Here is a 25,972-nt window from a genome sequence, read left to right as displayed (position 1 = left end):
GGTTCAGCAATCTCTTCCCACGCCTCGTGGAGCAGCCTGGGGAATATTCCATCAGGCCCCAGGGACTTATCCATCCTAATTTATTTTAGCAACTCCAACACCTCCTCTCCCTTAATATTAACATGCTCCAGAACATCAACCTCACTCATATTGTCCTCACCGTCATCAAGTTCCCTCTCAGTGTGAATACCGAAGAGAAGTATTCATTGAGGACCTCGCTCACTTCCACAGCCTCCAGGCACATCTCCCCACTTTTATCTCTAATCGGTCCTACCTTCACTCCTGTCATTCTTTTGTTCTTCACATAATTGAAGAATGCCTTGGGGTTTTCCTTTACCCTACTCGCCAAGGCTTTCTCATGCCCCCTTCTTGCTCTTCTCAGCCCCTACTTAAGCTCCTTTCTTGCTACCCTATATTCCTCAATAGACTCATCTGATCCTTGCTTCCTAAACCTCATGTAAGCTGTCTTCTTCCACCTGACTAGATTTTCCACTTCACTTGTCACCCATGGTTCCTTCACCCTACCATTCTTTATCTTCCTCACCGGGACAAATTTAGCCCTAACATCCTGCAAGAGATCCTTAAACATCCACCACATGTCCATAGTACATTTCCCTGAAAAAACATCATCCCAGTTCACAACCGCAAGTTCTAGCCTTATAGCCTCATATTTTGCCCTTCCCAATTAAAAATTTCCTGTCCTTTCTGATTCTATCTTTTTCCATGATAATGCTAAAGATCAGGGAGCGGTGATCACTGTCTCCCAGATGCTCACCCACTGACAGATCTGTGACCTGACCCGGTTCGTTACCTAATACTAGATCTAGTATGGCATTCCCCCTAGTCGGCCTGTCAACATACTGTGACAGGAATCCATCCTGGACACACTTAACAAACTCTGCCCCATCTAAACCCTTGGAACTAATCAAGTACCAATCAATATTAGGGAAATTAAAGTCACCAATGATAACAACCCTGTTATTTTTGCACCTTTCCAAAATCTGCCTCCCAATCTGTTCCTCGGTATCTCGGCTGCTACCAGGGGGCCTATAGAATACCCCCAGTAGAGTAACTGCTCCCTTCCTGTTCCTGATTTCTACCCATACTGACTCAAAAGAGGATCCTGCTACATTACCCACCCTTTCTGCAGCTGTAATAGTATCCCCGACCAGTAATGGCTCACAGGAGGGGGCATAGTTTTAAGGTGCTTGGAAGTCGGTACGAGGGGGATGTCAGAGGTAAGTTTTTCACACAGAGTGGTGGGTGTGTGGAACACACTGTGAAGGTGGGAGAGGTGGATACAGTCGGGTATTTCAAGAGACTCTCGGATAGATACATGGAGCTAGGATGAGTAGAGGGTGACGTGGTAGGAAATTTCTAGGCAGTTTCTCAGTTAGATTGCATGATCTGCACAACATTCTGGGACGAAGGGTGTGTAATGTAATGTAGATTTCTTTGTATCTGTATGAACTCCTCACCTTCTAACAAGGCAAGGATTAGGCATCCAGAGTGACCATCAAATTCTCTGACTGTATTCCTGTCTGTATGAGAATGGGCTGTTTCTGCCTTCGATCAAACTGTGACTTGGCTCAGTTTGTTCTTTGGTATTATTTCAGTTCTGGCCATGTCCCACAACACTGCAAAGAGCACTTGTTACTACATGTCTGATCCTGGAGATTTTCTGATTCCTTGGATTCCCTCCCCCCAGCTGATGGACAGTGATGCACACATTGATGGCAATGGCAATGACATGAAAGTAGTTATTCTCATTGGAGTATGGCACTTTTGTGATGTGAAAGCCATAACTCAGTTGGCATCGAGGACAAAGCTGTTTTATATCCTTCTTTACAGAGAGAGAACTAAATCTGACGGAAGGATTTTTTTTTGCCATACAGCACTAATTGACATTTTTACTGATTGGAAAGTAGACTTTTCTTCCAAGATTAACTCGGAAATATATTTTTGTTCCGAGTTACTAATCCTTGCAATTATATAGCTGGGCCTCGGCAGTGTTTGGGAGATAAATTCGCTCACATTTCCTCCGACTGCACCGGGACAACGCTGGCAGCGTCACCCATGGCTACACCTTTACCCAGAAGGCCCCGCGAACGAGAAACCGATCTTATCAGCCAGCCAGCGATGCGCATGCGCCGCAGAAATGGCGCGCTCATGAGCTGAAAACACCCCGGGACCCTGGTATGGATCGTGGGGCTGAGAAAGAGGGAACCGACCGGTGCTGTCCTGGGATGCAGGACCAGTGCGGCAGGAGCTCACAGTAATAACCCTTCAAACGTGTTTCAGACGGCGGAGATTGATTCCCGCCCGGAGACCCTCCTACCTGCGGCTGGTCCTTGTGAGCCCCTCGTCAACTGAGCGCATGCGCGATATTCGGGATGTCCTCCGACCTCCGCGCATGCGCATGTGAACAAACAGGAGAAAATCTGCAGATGCGGAAATCCAAAGCAACAGGCGGGAAATGCTGGAGGAAATTCAGAGGGGCCGGCAGCAACTATGGAGAGGAGAGAACAGTCGGCGTTTCAGACCGAGACCCTTCTTCAGGACTGGAAAGGAAGGGAGGTAGTAAGAATGTGAGGGGAGGTGAGATAACAGTGTGAACAGAAACGTGGACAGGACAGTTCTTTGTGGGTCTCCAGTACCACTCATCACCACTTCCGGCAGAGAACCACCGGCAGTGCAAACTGGGGTCTGTCTGTCAAGAAGGCCGTAACCCAGGAGTCAGTGAGTTTGTCTACGCCCATCCTTTGCAGGTTGTTGCACTGAAGACGTGACTCGATTGTATTGAAGGCACTAGCGAAATTAAAAAAAAGAGATTCTCACAATGCCAATGGGAGTGAGCTCGCTGCAACAGGTAGATTATGTATCCACATCCTCATGAGGTTGGTAGGCAAACTCCAGAGCGTCCAGGGTAAGTCAGGACCAGCCTCTCCATCACCTTCATCACAGGAGATGTGAGGGCAATTAGTCTGTCGTCATTAAGTTCAGATGGAGTCGCCTTATTGAGCAAAGGAACCAAGCAGGAAGTCTCCCACAGCACCGGTATCTTTTCCCGACTCAGTCTCAGATTGTAAAGGTGAGACAAAATACCAGAAAGCAGGCTCACACAGGCTGTTCACCTGATCCTTGTTTGCAAAAGGACTCATCCAGACATCCGATTTGCAGAAACGCCAGTGCGTTCACACTGGGGAGAAGTCGTTCTCCTGCTCCTAGTGTGGGAAAAGATTCATTCAGTTAGCTGAGCAACTGAAACACCAGACATTTCACGCAACGGAAGCAGCTGTACACCTGTTCAGAGTGTGGGGAGAGTTTCATTCAGTTAACCCACCCTGAGAGGCTCTAGCGAGTTCACAATAAGTCGAGGCCACACTTCTGTCCTGAGTGAGCTCAGAGATTTACTCAGTCATCCCACCTGCTTAAACTCCAGCAACTTCACTCCAGGGAGGGAGACATGAGGGAGCTGTGGAATTCATTGCCATGGACCGCTCAGAGGCCGGATCACAGTGTTTACATAATCAGAGACTGACCAGTACAGGATTCCTAAAGACGTCGAAGGTCATGGGGAGAAGACAGGGAATGCGGTTGAGAAGGAAAATAAAAGACACTGGGACAGGGACAGAAATAGGAAACTTTAGAGTGAGACGTGTCAAGCACAGACAGATGGGACAGACTCCGATGGGGGATCTTGTCCGGCACGGAGCAGTGGGGCTGAACACCGGTTCATTTTCCACTCTCGGACCGTCACTGAGACCATTTCACATCAGTACATGTTTTACAAACAGTACGTTTCAATGTTCAAGATCAACGTAAATGTATTAAAGAAGTGTGTTAACCGGGGGCATAAGAAAGATTAATTTTCTCGTTGGCAAGGCAACTCAATGCTCACCCCCATCCAGGGGTAGTGAATGGGACCGATTCCAGAGGAGGATGGTTTTGTGACTCTGGGGCTTTGTAATGGAACCCTAACTCCATCCTCCTCATTCCCCTTTTCCCTCCTGACTCCCCTCCCTCACACTCCAATGCATGTGTTTGTGTGCTCTCTCACCCTCCATCAACGATGTCCTCTCTCCACCAACACACTCACACTCTGTGCACAATGCAATCCCTGTGGGCTCAACCGATCCAAATATTTAATGCCCTCCCTCTGGCGCCAACTCCTTCGCCACGTGTTAAACAGTTTATCCTTCCTATTCCTGGCACAGATGGCAGTCCTGAGATCACAGCCCAGTATGAGCTGTCTCTTTACTTTGCACCTCACTTTCTGAACTTCCTTTGCAGAACCTTTTTACTCTACCCCGTTCCCATCTGAGCCGCAGAGCCATACCAAGCGCCAGAGACCCAACAGCTGTGACTTTCCTTTGTGAGGTCATTCCCCCAGCCCACCGGTGTGTAAAGTGATATACCTGTTGTTCAGGGGATGGCCACAGGGATGCGCTGTTGTGACTTTCCTTTGTGAGGTCATTCCCCCAGCCCACCGGTGTGTAAAGTGATATACCTGTTGTTCAGGGGGATGGCCACAGGGGTGCGCTGCACTCTCCTTCCTGACTGTCACTCAGTTTCCGGTGCCGTGACCTTGGGTGCAACTACTTCTCTCTATTTGACCTACCTATCACCACTCCAGCATCAATCCCTTCCCTCCCTTCCCTCAGTAGTCAAGGGTGCATTTCATTCGGTCCCGGCGACCTATCTAACTTTCAAAAGCTCCAGAACATGCTCTTTCTTAATGACTATAAACTCAAGCCTTTCAGTCCAATCAGGTCCCATTCACTGGTGAATACTGAAGCAAAGTATTCATTAAATACATCCGCTACCTCCTTCCGCTCCATGCACATGTTTCCACAATTGTACCCGATTGGTGCTATTGTCACACGGCTCATCATCATTATTGTAGAAAGCCTTGTGGTTTTCCTTAATCCCGCTCGCCAAGGCCTTCTCATGGCTCCTGCTCGCTCTTGTCATTTTCTAGAGCTACAATAGTACCAATTTTCTTGAAACTTTTGTTAGCTTTTCTTCTTAACGAGATTTTCTACATCCTTTGTACAGCATGGTTCTTTTACCCTGCCACCCTTTCCTCACTTCAATGGAACATACCTATGCAGAATGCCATACAAATATTCCCGGAACAATTGCCATATTTCTGCAGTGCATTCACCTGAGAGCATCTGCTCCCAATTTATGTTTCCACGTTCCTGCCCATTAGCATCGTATTTCCCCTTACCCCAGTGAAATGTTTTCCCAAATTGTCTGCTCCTATCCCTCTTCAGACGCCATGGTGAAGGAGATAGAGTTGTACTCGCTTCCTCCAAAATCCTCTCCCACCGAGAGGTCTGACGCCTGACCAGGTTCATTTCCCAATACCGGAAATCTTGCCACAGACCCGGCTTCAAGAGTCTGAGCATAGAATCCAAATCAAGTGCAGGCCTGTTCATCCGATGTGTGTATGAGCTACTGACGTCTTCAATCCGGAATGATTTACCTGATGTTCCAACGGATTAACTGCTAATTACAACCTAAATGCAGCAAAATAGATTTTCTTACCGCTAATCTATAAAACTGCATCATCTACATACTGTGATTTACCCACCCCAGTACCTATCTCAGACAGAATATCATTAATCATAATATTAAAGGACTGCAATACTGCCTTGTAGGGTTCGAATATGAGTTTCCCACCCTCACCTGCATCGACTGCCGAAATAAATAAGTCTGAAAAACATACAATCTCGCCTTCACTCCTAATTTCCGTAATTTAATCAAAAGTCCTTCATTCCAGAACATATCATCTGCCTTTTCAATATCAAAACATACTGTTATTAGAACATCTTTATTTAACAGTACTTTCCTATTCTCATCTTCCAAACATAAAACTGAATCGAATGTTTTCTACACTTCCGAAATTCACTCTGATACAAAGCTGTATCACCTCTCTTTTCCAGAATATAATCCAAACGCTCTATCACCATAAATTCCATGAGTTTACATCAATGATTTATGAACGATTTAGCCTCTGACCAGAAGAATCAGACGGGGAGCTCCCAGGTTTCAGAGTCGGCACTACAACTGCCAGATTCCATCAGAAAGGAAGATGCCCTAACTTCCAAATACGATTAAAACATACATTGTAATATTATCACAAGAGTGTTGTCAGGGCATGTGACTGATCATACAGCAACATACATCATTCTTTCCTGCCGACATCTGACCTGCATTAAGAAAGGATTTCTCAAATCCGTGCCCACCCTCAAATCCATGCCGACCGTTAAATCCGTGCCCACCCTCAAATCCGTGCCCACTCTCAAATCCGTGCCCACCCTCAAATCCGTGCCCACCCTCAAATCCATGCCCACCCTCAAATCCGTGCCCACCCTCAAATTCGTACACACCCTCAAATCCGTGCCCGCCCTCAAATCCATGTGCATCCTCAAATCCGTGCACACCCTCAAATCCGTGCCCATCCTCAAATCCGTGCACACCCTCAAATCCATGTGCATCCTCAAATCCGTGCACACCCTCAAATCTATATGCACCCGTAAATCAGCCTTCACCACCAAATCGGAGGGAAACCCGCAAATCCAATGCTGCTCCCTAATCCGCGTGCACCCCCAAATCTGCGTACAGACAAACACAGCTTTTGTAGCAGAACAATCAGCCCATTGATTGCTGGCAACATGTCTCTGTGCAGGGACCCAAAGGAAACCGATCTGTTAATCCAGCACATCGCATATGCGATTATGTTGGCTGAGCTTCCAACAGTAAACCCTACCGACTGCTAGAATGACCATCTTAAAGACTCATCAACACCGAAAAGGAATCTGATCAAATTACAACTTTGCAAGGACAAGTTTCACCCACCCACTTTAAGCCTAAAATGACGGCAACTAATTCTGATGTACAAACTGGAAAATGGCTAGTACGTCGTTTCTTTATCGTTCTCTGCAATTCAGGCTCAAAAACAGCCACACCAACGTTCCCAGTAAAATTATTTTTAGAAACACCTGTAAAAATGTTCTATCCTATCATAACAATTTTCTTTAAAATACTGATCACCCAAAAGACTCCCAGTCATAACAGAATCCTTGGAATTTATTAAGTCAACTAAAGTCATTGAAAAAAAAATAACAGGGTGGCGTTAGCAGGAAAGCCACAGTGGAACTTATTGCATCATCCAGCAAACACATATCCCGAGCGAGAGAAGAACATATCCACCCAATACTAAACCCTCTCTCCCTGTGATGTTTACACACAGTTAACAGGATGGTCATTTCTTTGCCCCTCAAATCAATCCAGTATGTTCACATCAACTTGAACCACCGCATCCGTAAGCGTCATTGTCCCATTTCAGCCAGTAAATTCGAAACCTTATGGCACCACAACACAATTTGAGAGGTTGCGCGTGTAAAACATCCAAACAAGTTAAAAATGACTGCACATCTGTCTGAAATCTCCCATCATTTTCCTAAACTCCAGGGAATAACTTCCTAACCTATTCAACCTTTCCCTACAACTCAGTTGCTCAATTCCCAGCAACCTTCCTGTAAATTCTCTCTGCACTCTTTCAATCAGATTCATATTTTCCCTGTAGGTTTGTGACAAAAGCTACACGAATGCGGCCTCGCCAGCATCTTATACAGTTTCAACATACCATACCATCTTCTGTACGCAATACTTTGATTTCTGAATGCCGATGTGCCAAAAGCTCTCTGTACGACCCTATCGACCTGTGACGCCACATACAAGTCATTATGAATCTGTATTCCTAGATCCCTCTCTTCTACCGCATTCCCCGTTGCTCGACTGATCACCTGATTTGTCCACGCCAAGTGTAACATCTCACACTGGTCTGCATTAAAATTCATCCGCAATGTTTCAGCCCATTTTTCCATCTGGTCCAAATCCCCCGGCAAACTTTGATAGCCTTTCTGATTGTCTACAATACAACACAATCTGGATGACATCCACAGATTTGATCCGGTTCATCACATTAACATTCAGATTGCTGATATGGATGACAAACAACAACATCCCTGCGCCACTCCACTAGTCACAGGCTTCCAGTCAGACAGGCAACCGACTGTTTCCACACTCTGCCTCCTCCAATTCACTACCTCATTCCGAATGCCCAGTGACTCAACCTTCTGAACCAAGTCCGAAGCGGGACCTCGGCAATGGCCTTGCTAAATTACCTGTAGACCACTTCCACTGACTTTCTTCCATAAGATTTCTTAGTAAGCACCTCTGAAGATTCTGTAAGATTGATTAGACATGGACGCATCAGGCACAAAGCTATATTGACTATCCCTAATCAGGCACTGGCTCTCCAAGTACGTAAATATCCGGGTCCTTGGAATAACTTCCAATAGCTTTCCAACTAAACATTTGCTGAGAGTTTCGCTCAGGGCTAACAACCCAGACTGGCCAAACAGAACAGTCACAGACACGGCAATGAAGAACACTCCAACATCCGTGTGCGCTGGTATTCCTCTGTCTCCACCAGGGACTTGCATCGCTCACTGGTGAACCGAGTGGAAGCTACTGACACGATAATGGAAGTTGTGACCACCGCCAGGACCCACATTGAAACTGGTTTCAGCCAACAACCAAGAGAGTTGGAGCGGCTTCATTATTGTTCTAAACCTCTCATCCTCCGACACCCCCCAAACAGGCCGACACCTATATATCCATGCGCACCCCATATCCGCCCACAATCAGAATCTATCAGCATCCGCAAGAGAGCACACATCCTTATCGGCTGACACCCAAATCCAGATCATATTATCCCAGAGCAAGATTCAGTTCAAAGTGATCTCAAAATGGAGGGCTGCAAGTACAGTCTTCCAAAATGGCCTCCTTCATCGTCAAGCACATGGCAAAGTTCAAAGTTTGAAGTATATTTATTATCAACGTATGTATAAATTGTGCAATTTTGATATTCATCACAACCCTGGTTCTGCTGACGTTCCCGAATCTGTGCACATCTCCAAGTACGTACACAGCCTTCACATTCTCCTTGAACCTACCCCGTCTCACCTGCAATGTATTTCCCCTGGTGTTAGTCATTTCAACCCTGGGAAATGGATACATATGGTCGACTCTATCTTTGCCTCTCATAATCATATGAACTTCCATCAGCGTCCAACGCTCCAGAAGAATCAAATCAAGTTTATCCGGACTCTGGTGACAGCACATGTTCTCTGAACCGGGTAGCATCCTGGAAAATCTCCTCAGCACCCTCCCCAAAACCTCAACATCCTTCTTATAGTGGGGTGATCAGAACTGAACCAATATTCCAGATGTGGCAGAACCAGAGTTTTGTCGAGGTCCAACATAATCTCCTGCCTTTTGAACTCAATTTCTCGTCTAATAAAAGCAAAAACGCCTTCGTAACCACCACATCGACCTGTATAGACACTTTCAACGAGATATTGCTTTGGATCCCAGGATCCCAAGCGCGGGGTGGATGAGACCTGGTGTTAATTGAACTTGTTCGTGGGCCTAAGGCCAGGGTTAGTCGGGCTGCAGTCCGGGATACTTGGGTTGTTGGCCCTTAGACCTGAGGATTTGGGTGAGCGGTAACGTTGGCGATGTATATGTGAGGCTGGGGGAGACAGGGTTGTGGAGTTTACGGTCGGGCAGAATATGGGACTCTGCCAGATCGGGTTGTGAAACAATTTTAATCTGGCCCACGCCTTTCATTAACCCAGTCCAACGACAGTCGGCTTAATTAAGCGGGTGAACACTGGAACGCGTCATCAGTAATGTAAACTGGGGTCGATGGGTAATTCAGGACTTTAATCACTCGACACTCTCACCAGGGCGACGCAGCAGGGTTGATCAGGCCAGGCTTGTTATACTCCCATGGGCAAAGATAATGGAAACCATTCAATCCCGAGTTTAAGGTGTTTCGGACCTCTTTATTTGATTTTATTTTAACAATTTGGGTCGTAAAATGGTTTGAGGCCGAGTTATAAGGTTTCGTCTCACAGTAAGATGTAACCTCCCTACTTGAAATTTACTGCAATCTTTATTCTGCATTTGGGTTTGGTGGGTCGCCCGGTTTAAATCAACAGGGTTTACTGGAGATTCAGGGTCACTCCACCCTGTCACTGAGAGATTAGAACGACTTGTTTTGTCTGGTTCCAGCTTAACTAACTGGATCCCTCTCATCTTCTTGGTATCTCAGCTTTTTGATTGACTGAGGAAATGAAGAGCATGTCACGGTTAAGTTAGGTTATGATTATGGGGGCAGTGGGAAAATCATCCCTCGTGCTTCAATCCAATTCGTGATCCAATTCTTCCAGTTGTTCACACTCCCCTGCTTCTCCCCAAAACCTTTAATTCTCTGGCTAATCAAACACCTATCTATCTCTGCCTTCGATGTACCGAATGACTTGCTCGTGGCAAAAAGATTCGGCAGATTTACCACCCTCTGACTAAAGTAATTTCTCCGCATGTCTGGTCTAAATGGACGTCCTACAATCCTGAAGTCGAGCCCTCCTTTCGTAGACTCCATTATCATGGGAAATAACTTAGCCATATCTAATCTGTTCATGCTTTTTAACATTTGGAATCTTTCTCTGAGATTCCTCCTCATTCTGCTGAACTCCAGCGAAAACGGGCCTCGAGCTGCCAGACGTTCCTCATACGTTAACCCGTTCATTCCTGTAATCCTTCTCGTGAATATTCTCTAAACTCTCTCCAATGTCATTATATCATTTTTTTAAAATAAGGAGCCCAATACTGCACGCAATACTCTAAGTGTGGTCTGAGGAGTGCTTGTGGAGCATGAATGTTGCATCCCTGATTTTACATTCCAATATAAACAACTACCCCAGGTGTATCGAGCTGCAACTCCTAAGAGACCGCGTCAGGGAACTGGAGCTGCAGCTCGATGACCTTCGTCTGGTCAGGGTGAGTGAGCATGTGATAGAGAGGAGCTATAGGAAGGTAGTCACCCCCGGACCACAGGAGACAGAGAAGTGGGTAACAGTTAACAGAGAGGAGGGCAAGAAGCCGGTAACAGAGAGTACCCCAGTGGCTGTCAACCTCAACATTAAGTATTCCTGCTTGAGCACTGTTGGGGGGGGGGGGTGGAGGGTGTGATGGCGTACCTGGGGGAAGCAATTCTGGCACAGAGTCTGGCCCAGTGGCTCAGACGGGGAGCGAAATGAAGAGGATGGCGGCAGCGATAGGGAAGTCATTAGTTAGGGGTTCTGACAGGCGATTCTGTGGACAAAGGAAAGAAACGCGGATGGTAGTTTGCCTCTCAGGTGCCAGGGTCCGGGATATTTCTGATCGCGTTCACGATATCTTGAAATGCGAAGGAGAACAGCCAGAGGTCGTGGTAGATATTGGTTCCAAAGACATAGCTAGGAAAAGGGGAGGAGGTCCTGAAAAAAGGACTACAGGGAGTCGGGCAAGACGTTGAGAAGCAGGACCTCAAAGTTAGAAATCTCGCGATCACTGTCTGTGCCACGTGACAGTAAGTACAGTCATAGAATGAGATGGAGGGTAAATGCGTGGCTGAGGGATTGGAGCAGGAGGTAGGGATTCAGCTTTCTCGATCATTGGGACCTCTTCTGAGGCAGTGTGACCTGTACAAAAAGGACGCTTTGCACTTGAATCCAATGCCCCGGCGGGAAAGTTTGCTTAGGCTAACTAAGGAGAAAAGGGAGGCAGGCTCACAAATAGAGAAAGTTTGGAGGCAGGATTAGAGGCAGGTGATAGAGAAGGGACGCGCTCAGTCCGGTGGTTTGGGATGAGTCCATTTTCATGCGAGGAGTATCATGAATACAGCGGATGAGCTTAGAGCGTGGATCAGCACTTGGAGCTATGATGTTGTGGCCATTACAGAGAATTGGATGGTGCAGGGGCAGTAATGACTACTTCAAGTGCCAGGCTTTAGACGTTTCAGAAAGGATAGGGTGGGAGGCAAAAGACATGGGGGCGTGGCACTGTTGATCAGGGATAGTGTCACGGCTGCAGAAAAGGAGGAAGGTGTGGATGGGTTGTATACAGATTGTCTGTGTGTGGAGGTTAGGAATAGGAACGTGTCAATAACTCAACTGGGTGTTTTTTTTTTATGGACCGCAGAATAGTAACAGGAGTATCGAGGAGCAGATAGGAAGACGGATTCTTGAAAGGAGCAATAATAACAGGGTTGTTGTAGTGGGAGATTTTAATTTCCCAAATATTGATTGGCATCTCAATAGAGTGAGGAGTTTAGATAGGGTGGAGTTTGTTAGGTGTATTCAGGAATGTTTCTTAACAAAACATGTACTTAGATAAGTCTACAAGAGGAGAGGCTGCACTTGATCTGGTATTGGGAACCTTGTCAGGTGTCAGGTCTCTCAGTGGGAAAGTATTTTGGAGATAGTGAACGCAATTCTATCTCTTTTACCATAGAATTGGAGAGAGATAGGAACAGACAAATTAGGGGAATGTTTAATTGGAGTAAGGGGAACTATGAGGCTATCAGAGAGTAACTTGGATGCATAAATTGGAAACAGATGTTCTCAGGACAACCTACCAAAGAAATGTGGGAAATGTTCAGTGCATATTTGCGTGGGGTTCTGCGTAGATACGTTCCAATCAGACTAGGAAAGGATGGTAGGGTACAGAACTGTGGTGCACAAAAGCTGCTGTAAATCCCATCAAGAATTAAAGGTTCAAAAACTAGGTAATGATATGAATCTGGAAGATTATAGGCCAGCAGGAAGGAGTTTAAGAATGAAATTAGGAGAGCCAGAAGGAGCCATGAGAAAGGCTTGGCGGACAGGTTTAAGGGAAACTTCAAGGCATTCTACAAGTATGTGAAGAGGAAGAGGATAAGACGTGAGAGAATAGGACCAGTTAAGTGTAATAATAGAAAGAAACAAGTGTGTATGGAACCGGAGGAATTAGCGGAAGTATTTAATGAATACTTTGCTTCAGTATTCACTATGGAAAAGGATCTCGGTGATTGTGGGGTGACCTGCAGGGACAGAAAAGCTTGAGAATGCAGATATTAAGAAAGAGGATGTGCTGGAGCAATTGGAACGCATCAAGTTGGATAAGTTACCGGGACCGGACGGGATGGACCCCAGGTTAACGTGGGAAGCGAGGGATGAGCTTGCTGAGCCTCTGGCAATGGGCTTTTCATCATCAATGAGGACGGGAAAGTTTTCTCGGGGATTGGAGGGTTGCGGATGTTGATTCCTTATTCAAGAAAGGGAATAGGGATAGCCCTCGAAATTATAGGTCAGTGAGTCTCACTCCGGTGTTTGCTACCTTGATGAAGAACATTCTGAGAGGCAGGATTTATGAACATTTGGAGACGTGTAATACGGTTAGCAATAGTCAGCAAGGCTTTGTCAAAGACAGGACGTGTCTTACGAACCTGACTGAATTTTTTTGAGGATGTGACTAAATACATTGATGAAGGTAGAGCCGCAGATGTTGCGTATATGGATTTTAGCAAAGCATTTGATCAGGTTCCCCATGCAAGGCTTATTGAGACAGTAAGGAGGCATGGGATCCAAAGGGGCAATGCTGTGTGAATCCAGAACTGGCTTGCCCACAGAAAGCAAAGAGTGGTTGTAGGCGGATGATATTCTACATGGAGGCCGGTGACCAGTGGTGTGCCTCAGTGATCCGTATGGGACCCCTACTCTTTGTGATCTTTATAAATGACCTGGACGACGAAGTGGAGGATGGTTTAGTAAATTTGCTGATGACAGAAATGTTGGGTGTGTTGTGAACAGTGTGGAGGGCTGTCAGAGATTACAACGGGATATTGATAGGATAGAAAACTGAGCTGATAACTAGCAGATGGAGTTCAAACCAGATAAGTGTGAGGTGGTTCATTTTGGTATGACATATATGACGGCAGAATAATAGTATTCATGATAAGACACTTGGTACAGAGGGATCAGAGGGATCTTGGGTCCGAGTCCATAGGACACTCAGAGAAACTACGCAGCTTGATTGTGTGGTTAAGAAGGCGGATGGTGTATTGGCCTTCATCAATTGTGGAATTGAACTTAGGAGCCGAGAGGTAATGTTGCAGCTATATAGGACCCTGGTCAGACCCCACTTGGGCTACGGTGTTCCGTTCTGGTCGCCTCACTACAGGAAGGACGTGGAAACCATTGAAATGGTGCAGAGGAAATTTACAAGAATGTTGCCTGGATTGGGGATCATGGATTATGAAAACAGGTTGAGTGAACTCGGCCTTTTCTCCTTGGAGCGACGGAAGATGAGAGGTGACTTGAGAGAGGTGTACAAGATGATGAGAGGTATTGATCCTGTGGATAGTCGGAGGCATTTTGCCATAGCTGAAATGGCTAGCACGAGAGGGCACAGTTTTAAGATGCTTCTAAGTAGGTACAGAGGAGATGTCGGGTCCCGCCGAGGTACAGGAGCCTGTCTGTTGTGGCGGACGGAGCGGAAGTGCTCGACGAAGCTGTCCCCCAATCTGCGGCAGGTCTCGCCGATGTAGAGGAGACCCGAAGCAGATTGGGGGACCGCTTCATCGAGCACCTCCGCTCCGTCCGCCACAACAGACAGGATCTCCCGGTTATTACCCACTTCAACTCTGCTTCCCATTCCCATTCGGATATGTCCATACACGGCCTCCTCTACTGCCACCATGAGGCCAAACTCAGGTTGGACGAGTAACACCTCATATACCGCCTGGGTAGTTTCCAGCCCCTTGGTATGAACATCGAATTCTCCAACTTCTGGTAATTCCCTCCCTCTCCCTTCCACCATCCCACTTTGACTCTGCCTCCTCTTCTAGTAGACTATCACCTCTTTCATTTTCTGCCTTCTTCTACAACCAATTGTGTTTTCCCTTTACATTCCTTCTTAAATTCTCCTGCCTAACCCCTCCCCCTCCTCCAACCCTTGATCTTCCTTCTACTTTTTCACCTGGAACCTTCCATCCTCCCCCACCTTCTTTATAGGGCCCCTGCCCCCTCCTTCTTCAGACCTAACGAAGGGTCTTGGCCCGAAACGTTGACTGCTCGTTTCCACGGATGCTGCCCGACCCGTTGAGTTCATCCAGCTTGTTCGTAAGAGAAGATCTGGAGCCCGGACCGGATACATTGAAGCTGCATCTGGTTGCGCTTACGTAACACTGACCCCTGCTGTTATTGGGTGTAGTGCCTGTCGCTCAAATGGGAACTCAGAGGGTGATTAGTTTATGTGAACGTCAGTCAGCCTTCCTGTCTTTATGAGTTTGGATTTGGATTTATAACGGGACAGGAAGCAAATTGGGAGAAATGTGAGTTTTTATGTGATGGTGCATCAGTCTCCGAGTTACATTATTAACAATAAAAGGGCAAAGGCCGTGGTGAGGAAGTAGGTGATTTACTGGAGGTTATATGGAGATAATATTGGAAGGGATATCAAACTTGGAATTGTTTAGGATATGATTTAGAAAATGGGGGGATTTGTGGGGATCATAATATTCCAGTGTTGATTAATGAGGGCAAAATGATTGTTACTGAAACAGGGAAGGTTGTGTTACTGGCTGGGTCATTTGTTGAGATTCATAATCAGGATAATTTAAGTGAAGAAGTTAAACAATGTAGGGATATGTTTTTCAGTGCTGGAATGATGTGCTGGAAGTCAGCTGTAGCAATGATAGTATCACTGATGGAGAGATTTCTTTGTATGAATTTAAGAAGTCTATTAATAATGCAGGTCAGGTGTTCCCAGGAAAGAGTGATATTTGAAATTGTAATTGTTTCTAATTCGCTTTTGTGCAAATATTAAATGTTTGAATTGTGCATCCGCTTTCCTCATGGAAAATTGAAATTGTAGTGCCTATTCTAAAACCTGGCAGATCCCCATTTGATCCTTCTAGTAAAGGGCCTATATCGTGAATGTCTCATTTATGTAAACTTATGGAATGTATGGTAATCAAGCGCTTGAGTTATATTTTGGAAGGAGTGGTGATAAAGTGTTTTATTAGAGTGGATTTTGGAAGGGTGACATGACATGAGATTCAGTTTTAGATTTGGAAGATGATATTCGGAAAACACAATTAAAGATGTTGTAATAGCAGTATTTCTTGATACTGAAAAGGGAAATGATATGGAAGAAAGGACTTTTGATTAAATTAGGAGTGAGGGGGACATTGTATAATTTTTTGAGTTGTTTTTTGGATGGACTGTCCAAGTATCGGTCGGCATGTTATGTTTCTGTTTCTATGAGATAGAGAATGGGATCCCACAAGGCAGTATTTGTAGCCCTTCATTATTTAATATTATGATTATTGATATTTTCGCAGATGGGAAAATGGGATACCCTGGGTAAATCACAATATACAGATGACGTAGCTTTATAGATTAGAGGTATTAATTGCAATTTACAATTAATAGGTCAAACAGTGGGCAGATTGATGAGGATTTTCAGCTTTCAGTCATTAAAATACATTATGTGGTTTACAAACAGCATTAATAGACTTGCACTTGATTTTAAATTATATGATTAATGTCTTGAGGAAGTGTCAGTGGTAAGATTTCTCAGTATGTGGATGGATAATAAGCTGACGTGGAAGCACCTATCAGTAAAATAATTGATAAATGTAAAGTAGCTTTAAATCTCCTCAGACATCTATGTGGGTATTCTTGGGTGCAACTTGAAAATCTTTGTTGACCAATTATATTTGTTTAATTTGATCTGATCTTGATTATGTCTGTGTGGCTTATGGATCAGCTTCATCTTCAAATTAAAAATGTTTGTATGTGATACAATTACAGACTTTAAGATTGTGTTCTGGTGCGGTAATGTTGTCTCCTGTTTTGGCTTTACTGAGTGCAATGGGACAATTGCCCTCAAAGTAACAGAGGTTCAAGTTGATGTCAACATACTGGATTAATTTGCGGGGCAAGGAAATGATCATCCTGTTAAAGGTGTGCTGGAGGACGGCTGGGGACATCACAAGAAGAGTGTTTTTTGTATTGGGTAGCTGGTTTCTTATCACGCTGGGAATACGGGTGTATTTGATGATACAATATGTCCCACTGTAGCTTTCTCTGTAACCACACCTTGTTTTTTCCAATGACTTCAGTTGATTTTATGTTACACGATCGGATTCGGTTCTGTCTGAGAGTCTGTTGGTTCATTAGTATATTAATGAAAGTTATTATCATATAGTAACTATTTTTACAGATGAATCCAAAGATAATTTAACTGGGGATGTTGCTGTGGCTGTTTTTGTGTGCCTGAATTGCAGGTAATGATAAAGAAATGACTTATAGCCATTTATCAGCAAAGGAAGCAGAATTATTTGCCAACAGTTTATGCTTACAGTGGGTGGAGGAAATTGGTCCTTATAATTTGCTCAGAATACATTTTGGTTTTGATGAGTCTTAAACAGGTCATTCTGGCAGTAGGTCAGATTGACTGTTGGAAACTTGTCAAACGGTATTTCAAATATAAAGTTTGATTTATATGTCTGCACATTATGGGCCCTGCACATCACACTGTTGAGGGAAATAATGATGTTGACGGTTTAGTACTAAAAGCTGTTAAATGTTAAGTTGTTGATATAGACCACTTAGCAAATTAGAAGCTAAAGGGTTGGTGGTGTTAAGAATTAGGGGCTTATGGCAAGACGTAGGATAATGGACATGAGGACAGACACCTTTACAGAATACATAATCCTGTTGGGTTTATAGAAGAAGGGCTTAAAACAAGGGAAGGAATGATATTGACATGACATAGAAATGTCCACACTATGCTTAATTATGCCTTGTAACTAATTGGAAAACTTCATTCTGTGTCGTGTACAGTTTGTCATTATGAAACTGTCAAAACACATACTATTTCAATGTGAAGCGTACAAGGCTGAAGAAAAATCAAATGCAGTCTTCAGTACAATCTTTGCGAGGGTAGATAGTTTTCAGATAAAAACTATTAAATTATGGGACTGACTTTAAATCAATTCACAGTTTGAACTGCAAAAGGCATGTAATAATTTTGTTAAACCTAAGGAAATGACATATAGGGTAGCAAAGGTGAGTGGGATGTTGGATTATTGGGATGCTCTTAAAATCCAACAAAAGGCAATGAAAAAGGCCATAAGAATGGTAAAGACAAAATATGAGGGCAAACTGGCCAATAATATAAATCAGGATACTAAAAGTTTAGTTTTCAGTTACATGAAGAGTGAAAGGGAGATGAGAGTTTATACTAGACCACTGGAAAATGATGCTGGTGAAGTAGTAATGGGGGACAAATAAATGGCAGATGAACTTAATGAACAATCTTCACTGTCTTTTCCGGTCAGCACCGCCCCCACTTGTCCCATTTAACCTGTCTCATTATGGGTGGACTTTAGGACCCGGGGGAGCTCAGGACCCGCCGCCCACAACTTCTGCTGAATCCCCGGTGTTTCTGTTCGGTTGACGGATGCGGTGAACGAGTTAAAATTAATCGATCGACAATTCTCATGTCGTGTTTATTTCACTCCATGGAACCATAGGACACTACAGCACAGAAAACAGGCCATTTGGTGCTTCTAGTCTGTGCGGAAACTTTATTCCGCTCGTCCCATTGACCTGCACCCAGTCCGTAACCCTCCAGACCTCTCCCATCCATGTATCAATCCAATTTATTCTTAGAACTTAAGAGTGATCCCGCATTTACCACGTCAGATGGCAGCTCGTTCCACACTCCCACCACTCTCTGAGTGAAGAAGTTCCTCCTAATGTTCCCCCTAAAGCTTTCCCCTTTCACCCTAAAACCATGTCCTCTCGTAATAAAGTCCTAACCTGTTCAATCTTTCCCTGTAACTCAACCCCTGAAGACCTGGCAACATCTTAGTAAATCTCTGCACTCTTTCAATCTCTCCAGCCTCTTCATGGACACCTCATGTCTGAACTTTCTGAACTAACCTCCCATGTGGGACCTTGTCAAAGGCCTTGCTAAAGTTCATGTAGACAACATCCACAGCCTTTCCTTCACCAACTTTGTTGGTAACCTCCTCGAAAAACTCTTCGAGATTCATTAAACACGATCTACCATGCACAAAGCCATACTGACCATCCTTAATCAGCCCTTGGCTGTCCAAATACTTGTAAATCCGATCTCTCTGAACATCTTCCAATAATTTACATACTACTGATGTCAGGCTCACTGGCCTGTAATTACCTGGTTTACTATTGGAGCCTTTTTTAAACAATGGAATAACATGAGCTACCCTCCAATCCTCCGGCACTGCACCCGTGGCTGAGGACATTGTAAATATTTCTGTCACGGCCCCTGCAATTTCTACTCTAGTCTCTCTCAAGGTCCGAAGAAATATAAGTCAGGCCCGGGGGATTTATCTACCTTTATGCGCTGTAAGGCAGCAAGCACCTCCTCCTCTTTAATCTACAAATGTTCCATGACACTACTGCTTGTTTCCCTTCCTTCCATATACACTATGCCAGTTTCCTGAGTAAATACTGATGCAAAAAAAAAACTGTTTAAGATCTCCCCCATCTAGTAAGGCTCCACACATAGACGACCACTCTGATCTTCTAGGGGACCAATTTTGTCCCTTACTATCCTTTTACTCTTAATATACTTGTAGAAACCCTTCAGGTTTTCCTTCACATTATCTGCCAAAGCCACCTCATGTCTTCTTTTTTCCCTTCCTGATTTCCTTCTTTAGTATTTTCTTACGTTTTCTATACTCTTTAAGTAACTCATTTGTTCTTTGTTGCCTCTACCTGCTATACACCTCTCTCTTTTTCTTAACCAGATCGCCAATATCCCTTGAAAACCAAGGTTCCCTGTGCCTGTTAACTTTGCCTTTAATCCTGGCAGGAACATGCAAACTCTGCACTCTCAAAATTTCGCCTTTGAAGGCCTTCCACTTACTGAACACATCCTTGTCAGGAAAAAAATTATCCTAATCCACTCTTCCTAGATCCACTTTCATTTCCACAAAAATGGCCCTTCTCCAATTTAGAACCTCAACTCGAGGACCAGACCCATCCTTATCCATAATTAACTTGAAACTAATGACATTATGGTCACTGGACCCAAAATGTTCGCCTAAACATACTTCTGTCACCTGACTGTCTGGTTTCCTAATAAGAGATCAAATATTGCATCCTCTCTTGTAGCTACTTCTATATATTGATTTAGAAAACTTTCCTGAAAACATTTCACAAACTCCAAGCCATGTAGCCCTTTTACAGTTTGGGAGTCCCAGTCAATATGTGGAAAGTTAAAATCCCCTACTATTAAAACTCCTGTTTCTTACATCGGTCTACTATCTTTATACAGATTCACTCTTCCAATTCTCTCTGACTATTGGGCGGTCTATAATACACCCCTATTAGTGTGGTCACACCTTTCCCGTTCCTCAGCTCCACCCATATGGCCTCTGTAGACAAACCCTCCGGTCTGTCCTGTCTACGCACAGCTGTGATATTTTCCCTGACTAGTAATGCCACTCCTCCCCCCTTTCATCCCTCCCCCTCTATCATGTCTGAAACAAAGAATATTTCTATCATGTATAATCCTTAGGTGGGAGGTTATCTTTTTGTATTAATGTATTAAAAATAAATTATAAATTCTACCAATGTAACCTCTTACTAAAGGATTCTTATTCAAAACAGTATCCAACAAATCAGATTACTATATGTAAACTTAGATAATTATTTTTGTAAAAAATGTCTAACCTGAAGATATTGCAGAAAGTGTGTATGAGAGAGAATATTTGCTAATTAACTCTTCAAAAGTCATCAATCGACCATCACAAAATAAATGAAAATAAAAATTAAAAAATCTGCAAAAAGAAAAACAGATCCCCTTAATCACTAAAAATTGAACAAGATTGGGAGAGAGAACTTAATATGACCTTTGTTAATGAAGATTGTCAATTCTTCTTTGATATGTGCCAATCAGTGTTTAATTCAATTTAAAATTGTTCACTGTTACTATTTAACACAGGAGAGACTATCCAAAATATTTCCTAACATAGACAATTGTTACGATAGGTGTAAAACTGAAGTAGCCACTTTTTCACGTATGTTGTGGTCATGTTCTTCATCAAAATCTTTCTAGAAATCTTTGATTTCCACAATTTCTAAAGTTCTGAAAATTAATTTACAACCTAATGTACAAACCTTTGATTTCTGTCTATACATGCAGTCCTCGCATGACCTTTATCCTCCTCCACCTCACTATCTGCTCTAACACTCTGGTTCCCCTCCCTCTGCAAATCTAGTTTACCCCCCTCCCCCCCCCCCCCCCCCCCGAGCAGCACTAGCAAATCTACACGCAAGATTGTTAGTCCCCCTCCAGTTCACGGGCAAACCGTCCCGTCGGAACAGGCCCCACCTTCCCGGGAACAAAGCCCAATTGTCCTGAAACATGAAGCCCTCCCTCCTGCACCATCTCCTTAGCCACGTATTTAGCTGCGCTCTCCGCACATTTATATTTACAGGGACTTTACTCCTGACGCCGGTCCCGGGACCCGACCCGTTTACAGACCCGGAGCGGAACCGGAGCAGATTCTCAGCCACTGGTTCACTTCCCAGGTCGCGAAGAAAGGATAAAGTTTTCCCGTGAATTTATTCCCAGTGAAGGTGTGGAGATGGGACTTGGTCTCCGCGTTGTAAAATGAAACTGTCCCGGACTCGTAACTGAGATCAACTCCCACCCTCCCGGGGATGGGACCGGCAGCGAGACGGGACTTGGGGGAGGTGGGAGCGGACACGTCACAATCCCGATGTAACACGTCATCAACCCGCCCGATGACCCAGAATCCGGTCTCCGGACTCAGACTGACCGGTCCCTTCCTCTCCACAGACTCTGCGGCGACTCCCAGCCACCAGAGCCGATTCCCCGTCACCTCCACCTCCCAGTAATGTCTCCCCGATGTGAATCCCTCCGATCCCAGCACACAATCCCAGTCTGTGAATCTCTTCCCGGTGTCAGGGAGATCCCTCCGGGTCCAGGTCCATCTCACACTCTTCCGATCCTCAGACACCTCGAGCCGCGGATTCGCCGTTTCCACATCCAGGGTGACAGAGACTGGGGGGAGAAGCAGAGAATTAGAGAGTCCCCGGAGATCGGGGGGAGACTCCGGCAGCGCGGCCCCTGGGATCGGGGGGAGAAGCAGAGAATTAGAGAGTCCCCGGGGATCGGGGGGTGACTCGGACAGCGTGGCCCCGGGGATCGGGGGGAGACACGGGCAGCGCGGCCCCGGGGATCGGGGGGGGAGGGGAGACTCGGACAGCGCGGCCCCGGAGATCGGGGGGAGAGTCGGGCAGCGCAGCCCCGGGGATCGGGGGGAGACTCGGCCAGCGCGGCCCCGGGGTTCGGGGGGGAGGGGAGACTCGGGCAGCGCGGCCCCGGGAATCCGTGGGAGACTCGGGCAGCGCGGCCCCGGGGATCCGTGGGAGACTCGGGCAGCGCGGCCCCGGGGATCGGGGGGAGAGTCGGGCAGTGCGGCCCCGGGGATCGGGGGAGACTCGGGCAGCGGGGCACCGGGGATCGGGGGCAGACTCGGGCAGCACGGCCCCGGGGATCGGGGGGAGACTCGGGCAGCGCGGCCCCGGATCGGGGGGAGACTCGGACAGCGCGGCCCCGGGGTTCGGAGGGGAGGGGAGACTCGGGCAGCGCGGCCCCGGGAATCGGGGGGAGACTCGGGCAGCGCGGCCCCGGGGATCTGGGGGAGACGGGCAGCGTGGCCCCGGAGATCGGGGGGGGGGGAGACCTTAACCTTTGACTCGACAAAAGCGGGTGGACAACTAATGTCTCCCCAAGGATTTTCCGCTGGACGGAGAGCAGAGAGACCCCTGACCCTTGACTCCTCAGACAGGGGAAACATCCTCCCTCACTCCTGCCTGTTGACCCCTGAAAGAATTTTGTGTTTCCATGAGATCTCCTCTCATTCTTCGAAACTGGGAACAGAGAACATAGAACAGTACAGCACAGGAACAGGCCCGTCATACAATGTTCACCTTCATTTGTGAGTGTGAAGTGGGGGAGTGTGATGGTTTGAGACAGTAATGGAGGTGATAATGGGAACCAGTAGGGGAGAGATGAATGGCAGATTGAACCAGGTGGGGGAGGGGTGGAAACCCCGTGGGTGAACTATTTGTGTAGACGTAATGAGAAGCTAGAGAGGGCAAAGATGGCAGATGAGGATGACTTTGTCCCCTTTCCCACAACCCCACCCCCCGCAGCCCCTCATTAGGACAGGGGATGAATTTGCAGGAACCCTTAAGCAACACAGGTCTTGATGAAGGGTTTCAGTCTGAACCATCGACTGTTTACTCTTTTCCGTAGAAACTTCCCGGCCTGCTGTTCCCCCAACAATTTGTGTGTGTTACTCTGCTTTAAATATACTCAATTATTTGGCCTCCACAGCTGCTTGTGGCAGATTCACTATCCTGTGGATAAAGGAATTCCTCCTCATCTCTGTCCTAAATGGACATCCCTATAGTCGGAGGCTGTGCTTACTGCAAGTTAACCTTTAGGGAATCCTGCACAGCGACACCCAAGTCCCTTTGCTCTTCTGATTTTTGAATTCTCTCTGTTTTCAAAAATGTCTATGCCATTATTCCTTCTATCAAAGTGCATGCACGACTTCCCTACCCGATAATCCATCTGTCACGTATTTGCCCATTTCTTGATCTGTCTCTGCCCTTCCCCAGATTCCGAGCTTCTGCAGCATTACTTGCCCCTTCACCTATCTTCATATCATCTGCAAGCTTGGCCACAAAGGCAACAATTCTGTCATCCAAATCATTCTTTGTCTATCTTGGCTTTGTGTTCCTCGAAGAATTCCAACAGATTTGTCAGGCAAGATTTCCCCTTAAGGGAAGGCATGCTGTCTTTGCCCTATTATATTATGTGCCTCCATGTACCCAAAAGCTCTTCCTTAACACTGGACTCCAACATCTTCCCAAACACACCACATCCAGACTAACTCACCTGTAATTTTCTTTCCTCGGCTGCTCTGCCTTCTAAAAGAGTGAAGTGACCTTTGCAATTTCCAATCGTCTTGAATGACCGAGTATCTAGTGATTCTTTAAAGATAATTACTAATGCCCCCATATTCTCTTCAGCTAACTCTTTCCAAACACTGGGGTGTGGTCCATCTGGTCCAGGTACCTTCAGACCTTCAATCGTCCCACGCACTTAGTAACAGCAACAACACTCATTTTGTCCCCTGACACTCTCACATTTCTGACATACAGCTGGTATCTTCCACAGTGAGGATTGACACAAAATACTAAACAAGTGCCTCTGCCATGTCTTTATTGTCACATTTCTCCTCTTCAGTGTCATTTTCTTGGGGTCCAATATCCACTCTCACCTCTCTTTTACTCTTTACAGTTTTGTGTCCTCTTGAGTATTGTAGGCAAGCTTTCGATCCTATCTCACTTTCACTCCTTATGGCTTTGTAATTGCCTTCCGTTGATTATCAAAATCTCAATAATTCAACATCCCGCTGATTTTTGCTCTATTGTATGTCCTCTCTTTCGCTTTTATGCTGTCTTTGACAACCCATGTCAAACATGGTTACCTCATCCTCCCTGAATAATAATACTTCATCTTTTGGAATTATCCATCCGAATTACCCCTGGAATTCCAGTCTTTGTTGTTCTCCAATCATCCCTGCTCGTGTCCCCTTCCAATCTATTTTGGTCAGCTCCTCTCTCATCCCTCTGTAACTAACTTTACCCCACTCTGAAACTGATATATCTGAATTTATCTTGCTCTCAAACTCTGGGGTGAATTCTATCATTTTATGATCACTGTTTCCTGAAGGTTCTTTTACCTTAGTCTCCCAATCATATCTCTCATTGTGCTCAACCACAAGCTGTCCTAAAAACCCATCTCGGGGGCATTCTACAAATTCCCTCTCCAGGAATACAGCACCAACATGATTTTCCCAGTCTAGCTGCATGTTGAAACCCCCCATTCCGATCAGCACCTTGCTCTTTTTCTGTATCTCCTGGTGTAATTTGTATCCCATTTTGATCCTGGCTACTATTTGGAGGCCTGTATATAATTACCATCAGGGTCTTTTTACCCTTGCAGTTTCTTAACTTTACCCACAATGACTTGACACCTTCCAATCCTATGTCACCTTTCTCTAAGGATTTCATTTCATATTTTACCAACAGACCCTCCCCAGCCTCTCTGCCTACCTGCCTGTCCTTTGAATACAAGGTTATCCTTGGAGGTTAGGCTTCAAGCCAAGATCTCCTTTCAGCCACAACTCAGTGAAGCCAACAACGTTACACGTGCCAATCTCTACCTGTGCTACAACATCATCTACCTTATTCCGTATACTGGTGCATTCAAATATAACACCTTCAGTCCTGTATTCATCAGCCTATTCCACACTGTCCACATGAACTTAAGCAAGGCCTTTGATGTCGATGATAAACCACATTTCGGGTATTGTCTGCATTTCCAGTTCCCCAAATATGGGAAAACATAGAAAACCTACAGCACAATACAGGCTCTTCAGCTCGCAAAGCTGTGCGGAACATGCCCCTATCTTAGAACTACCTAGGCTTTACACATAGCCCTCTGTTTTTCTAAGTCCACCTAGCCATCCAGGAGTCTCTTAAAAGACTCTTATCGTTTCTGCCTCCAACACCGCCACTTACAACCCATTCCATGCACTCACCACTCTGTGTAAAAAAAAAACTTACCTCTGGCATCTATTGTGTACCTCCTTCCAAGCACCTTAAAACTATGCCTTCTCATGCTAGCCATTTCATCCCTGGGAAAAAGCATCTGACTATCCACACGATCAATGCCTCTCATTATCTTGTACACCTGTATCATCTGTCATCCTCCGTCAGGATTCACTCAACCTATTCTCATAAGGCATGCTCCCCAATCCATGCAACATCCTTGTAAATCTCCTCTGCACCCTTTCTATGGTTTCCACGTCCTTCCTGTAGTGAGATGTCCAGAATTGAGCACAGTACTCCAAGTGGGG

The 25,972-nt window shown here is 45.5% G+C and overlaps 1 protein-coding gene across 1 annotated transcript in view; it reads right to left on the bottom strand.

Annotated features, from left to right (window-relative positions):
- Nucleotides 1–3,194: 3,194 nt before the first annotated feature.
- The window catches only part of LOC140722602 (nuclear factor 7, brain-like), a 36,573-nt gene continuing 13,795 nt past the window's right edge, over nucleotides 3,195–25,972 (bottom strand). The window contains exon 7 of the mRNA XM_073037309.1: nucleotides 3,195–3,224. Coding sequence (XP_072893410.1) covers nucleotides 3,195–3,224 — 30 coding nt within the window. The remainder of the gene's footprint in view (nucleotides 3,225–25,972) is intronic.

Source organism: Hemitrygon akajei, unplaced genomic scaffold (genome assembly GCF_048418815.1).
Source record: "Hemitrygon akajei unplaced genomic scaffold, sHemAka1.3 Scf000081, whole genome shotgun sequence".
Classification (NCBI taxonomy): Eukaryota; Metazoa; Chordata; class Chondrichthyes; order Myliobatiformes; family Dasyatidae; genus Hemitrygon; species Hemitrygon akajei.
This window is presented reverse-complemented; position numbering and strand designations above follow the sequence as displayed.